We start from the raw sequence: 5,000 nt of genomic DNA on the forward strand, positions 1-5,000 counted from the left end.
ACATCACAGATAGAATGACAAGGCACAATTATATAAGGAAGAGACATATGTCTATTGGCCATATACTTAGTCCCCTCGTCAACCCCCCCTCCCCCCACCCAGCCGAAGAACGTGGCAATCGTTCCAATAATATTTCGTAAAATACGTATGAACAATGCGAAAACAAACAAACAAACAAATATAAACAAACAAACAAATACGGGATGATGCATTTCCTCCGGGTGTCACGAGTGTCTTTGACGCTTTCGCTCGCTCCTTACGGTGATAGGGGGGGGGGGGGCGATAGTACCACATAAAATACTTAATTGGTAAGTATATCCAGTTAGCAATAGTTAGCCCAAGAGGTAGTTCAGAAAAAAGGGCACCCAATAAATACAATCCTCTCACCTCAAGCACTGAAGATTAACCTCGTAATGACCTTTCTCCCCACCTCTCTCCCCCTTCCTCCCCTCCCCCCACAGCTGGGCCTGAGCTTCACGGTGCCCTTCCTGTCGATCCCGATGACGTCCTTAGCCTCCATGAGCAGCGACCTCACTTCCTCGACCTCGTCCGCCCTCAACTCGCTCTTGGCCATCAACTGGCCCTCCGTCCTGGCCGTGGGAGGCGCCGTGCTACTGGCCACGCTCCTCCTGCCGCAGCTGATGACCTTCCTGGCCTCCTTCACCTCGGCGCTCAGGCTGGGCGGCGCGGGCGTGGGCGCGGGGAGCGGCTTCAAGGGCCACGACACCGAGCCGGTCTTCGGCTATGACGCAGCCTCGTCCTACGCTAGGAACCTCGAGACAGGTGGGATGCGGGCAGAGGGGGGGGAGGGGGGCAGGGCGTGTGTAGGGGGGATGGCATTAGTAAAAGGAGGGTGAATAGTGGGTGCTTGTTGATGTCATCCCCCTCCCCCCCAAAAAAAAAGAAAGAAAAAAAAAATCATAATCATAATTAATTAATAATCATACAAGTAAGATAATTAAAATGAATGAAAACATATACGGATCGAGAAAACGACATTGAATTAGCTGAGATTACATAACAATGCTTGTAGATATCTGATAATCATGATCAAATAATAATGGCGAGGATTGATAATATTAACGACAATAATAATAGTAATAACAATGACAGTAATAATCACGCTGATAATAAAATTAATCAATAATAAAGATAACACCAATAATGACAATAACAACAAGAAAAAAAGTAAACGACGCTGTTAACCAAAAAAAAAAAGAAAAAGAAAAAAAAACACCCCAAAAATAATAACAATGACAATAATAATAATAACAATAACAACAATAAAAAAACAAACAAACTAACCCACCCCTTCTTCACCCAGGAGACAGCCTCCTCCCCGTGGCGCCCTTCACATCCATCCTGAACCAGCTGGATGACGCCCTTGCACAGTACGACCTCGACTCCACGTCCTGTCTGCAGCGAGCCGTCTGTTCTTACGTCGCCAACTCCGATGCCAGCGTCAGGGAGGGGGACGCGGGGGCGGCGCAGATGATTGTCGCCGGGTTAGCTAGGTAAGGGAGGGAGGTGAAGGGGAGGGAGGGAGCAGGAAGAGGGAGGGGGAGGAGGAGGGAGGGATGAGGAGGGAGGGAGGGTGAGGGAGGGGGAAGGGAGGGAGGGAGGGAGGTGAAGGGGAGGGAGGGAGAGATGAGGGAGGGAGGGAGGGAGGGAGGTGGAGGAGGGAGTAGGGGGAGATGGTGGAGGTGCAGAAGGGAGGGAGGGAGGGGGAGGTGGAGGAGGAGGTGGAAGGAGGGAGTTGGAGGAGGAGGAGGAGGGAGGTGGAAGGAGGGAAGAGGGGGGGAGGTGGATGAAAATTTGCAGACCTATTTTTTTTTCATGATTATCGAATCATTTAATTTCCTCGTGGTTCCGGGTCAACACCAAATTCCAATCCTCAAGTTTCCTCCACAATCCCTCCCACATCACAATCATGATTCTAAACCTCTTTAGGCTAATAATAATATTGGTCAACCATTTTTATCATGTTCATCATCATATATATTTTTCATTCCTAACTCCCTAACTAACCCCCCAAACTATTAATTCTAAGTAATTATAGGTAGGAAACAAATCTTATGATTCATGAAAATAGTCTTAAATCAGTGCATGTTACAAATGTGTTAACAACAAGGAGTGACATCTTAATTGCCATATCCTATTGCATAAATAGTTATATATCATTAACCCATTGATGCAAGTGCCATGCGCTGTCCACTATGGTTATCATACTATTATGATTTTACATATTATTATCAATGTATTATAGATAACACTAAGCCACCAATAAGACACTATGTAGGCCTACCTAACCTCACATTTATATCATATTCCTTGAATTTGCTAATTTCTATTACTATTATTGTTGTTACTGTTGTTATTTTTTACCATCATCATTACTATCGTGATATGGTCAATAACGATGATAACAGTAATAAATATAGATTTCTTTTTCCGAAACTTCAAGAAATAATGTAAATAGGTGTGATCCAGGTAGGCCTACCAATTGATACCTTAATAACTGTGCGTCTGGGGAACTATCTATACGAAACTAAATGAATTCAATCAATTAAAACCTTATCAATAGATAATAATTAAGATGAAACTAATCCCCAGTAGCCAGTATGTGCGTACTTGCATTCCCATTGTCGCCGGGCTAAACACACTAGCTTTACATTAATTTTCAGCTTCGTCAATAATTATACATATTTCCCCCTATGCTACTGACACTTCTCTTGGATCTACAGGAGCCAGTGGTTGGAATTACTGGCCGGCCATTCATCATTCACCCAGGCGGTGCAAATGGGTCGCTCTGGAGGAAACTGCCAGCTACAGTACCCGAAGTGCCCGTTTTCCCTTGGCGGGGTTCTCAGGTTCCTCTCCACCTACGCTACACTCACCAGCTGAGGAAGGCTAGAGCGAGGAGGTGGAGAGGATGAATGGGTTTTATAAAATAGGAGAAGAAGGGTGGAGATAGATGGTGGATGGAGGATAGACACGAACAAGAGGAGACGAGGAGAAAATGAGGGTGATTTCACGAGAATCTCATTTTCTTTGTCTTCCATTATGGCTGATCTCTTCCGCGCTCAAAACCGAAAAGGGATGGCGAGTGTATTTAGCAAAATGATCTCTTCTTGTTACACTTTTTATCTGTTTGGTTACTTTGTTTGCACAACTAAGTTAAATATATTTTATTTACGGTAGTTTAGGATATATATTTTTGTCATAGAAAACGGAAGGCCTACTGTTTTCTGTTGTTTTTTCTTAAAATCGTAATGTTTAATTATTTATCAGAAATGAATATCTTTTTCCCAGTATATGTATTTATGATTACTTATGCAGACTCTTAGTTGGACGTAAAATATGTAAGTACGTCAGCGGGACTTCTGTAGCTAGTTCAGTTACAATAGAATTTATTCTCCATATTTATATAGACCATTTTATAATCTATTAGTCAAAATGGTTCAGTATATATATATATATATATATATATATATATATATATATATATATATATGTATGTGTGTGTGTGTGTGTGTGTGTGTGTGTATGTATAAATACATTATATATATATATATATATATATACATATATATATATACATATATATATATATATATATATATATATATATATATATATGTGTGTGTGTATATGTATACATATACATACATACATACATATATATCTATATATATACACACTTATATACATCTACATATATATACATATATATATATTTATATATATATATATATATCTGTTTATATGTATACATATACATATATATATATATATATATATATATATATATATATATATATATATATATATACATATATATATATATATGTCTGTACAAATATTGTTTATATTACATACATTTTTTTTCTTTAATTACTAGCTATTGTACGTGTATTGATGTTATAAACATGTTATCAATTATTCGTTTTTCTTTCAACACGAAGTTATAAAAATATATCAAAGGAAAAAAGGGAAAAACATTGAAAGTCGTCAGAACACAAGAATTAATAAATAAATATCACACACACAGACATACACACACACACACGCACACACAAACACACACACACACACAAACAACACACACACACACACACAACACACACACACACACAAACACACACACATCACACACACACACAAACAACACACACACACACAAACAACACACACACAAACAACACACACACAGACAAACAACACACACACACACAAACAACACACACACACACAAACAACACACACACACACACAAACAACACACACACACACACACAAACAACACACACACACACACAAACAACACACACACACACACAAACAACACACACACACACAAACAATACACACACACACAAACAACACACACAAACAACACACACACACACACACACTAGAATCAGTCTTGCAATACGTTACTAAATACTGCTTCCTTTTCCTTAGAATTAACTGTTGATCCTGAATAAGAACTTTTAATCATCGAGACATAATTTTGCATTGTATTGTTGCACTGTACTTCAAATCAACATTGTATACTATCATTATCATAACGTAAGCTTATGATTTGATTTTATTGATGTATAATGTAAAAAATATCTCCAGTGGTAAATGGCTGTTTGAATACTATTATGAGTGAAAAAAAAAAAAATCCAGAAGTGTTCCCTCTTCATCTGATTCTTTTTTTTTTTCCTATACTCATCATAATCGTAGTCTGTGGTATGAAAGAGCTAGCATACTGATCATTTATTTATTACAATTAATAGCAAAAGACGTACAAGGGGTGGTTTCCCCTCGTTCCACACACGACACATACTTCCGCTCAGGCGAGTGACAGACAGCCTGACAAGCCCCCTCCCCCCCCCCATCTCCCCAACCCCCGTCTGAGCGCCTTATGACCCCCTCCCCCTCCCCCGACGCACGAGAGCCGAGGTTCACACGTGCGCCAAGTAGGGGCAGTCATTGGGGTTAACGCAGCGCAT

At 40.1% G+C, this 5,000-nt stretch overlaps 2 protein-coding genes across 3 annotated transcripts in view; one reads left to right on the forward strand and one right to left on the reverse strand.

The window, feature by feature from the left end:
- Window positions 1-3,490, forward strand: part of LOC122256324 (uncharacterized) — a 13,585-nt gene extending 10,095 nt beyond the window's left edge. For both annotated transcript variants that reach the window (XM_043020923.2, XM_043020924.2), the window contains 3 exons: window positions 462-783; window positions 1,325-1,514; window positions 2,745-3,490. In XM_043020923.2, the coding sequence (XP_042876857.2) occupies window positions 462-783; window positions 1,325-1,514; window positions 2,745-2,904 (672 nt within the window). In that variant the 3' untranslated portion in view covers window positions 2,905-3,490. The remainder of the gene's footprint in view (window positions 1-461; window positions 784-1,324; window positions 1,515-2,744) is intronic.
- A 1,264-nt stretch (window positions 3,491-4,754) lies between these two features.
- Window positions 4,755-5,000, reverse strand: part of LOC122256323 (uncharacterized) — a 5,158-nt gene continuing 4,912 nt past the window's right edge. The window contains exon 2 of the mRNA XM_043020922.2: window positions 4,755-5,000. This exon is cut by the window's right edge and continues 789 nt beyond it. Within this exon, the coding sequence (XP_042876856.2) occupies window positions 4,953-5,000 (48 nt within the window). The 3' untranslated portion in view covers window positions 4,755-4,952.

Source organism: Penaeus japonicus, unplaced genomic scaffold, assembly GCF_977035675.1.
Source record: "Penaeus japonicus unplaced genomic scaffold, GWHDUDI00000001_assembly GWHDUDI00000028, whole genome shotgun sequence".
Taxonomy (NCBI): Eukaryota; Metazoa; Arthropoda; class Malacostraca; order Decapoda; family Penaeidae; genus Penaeus; species Penaeus japonicus.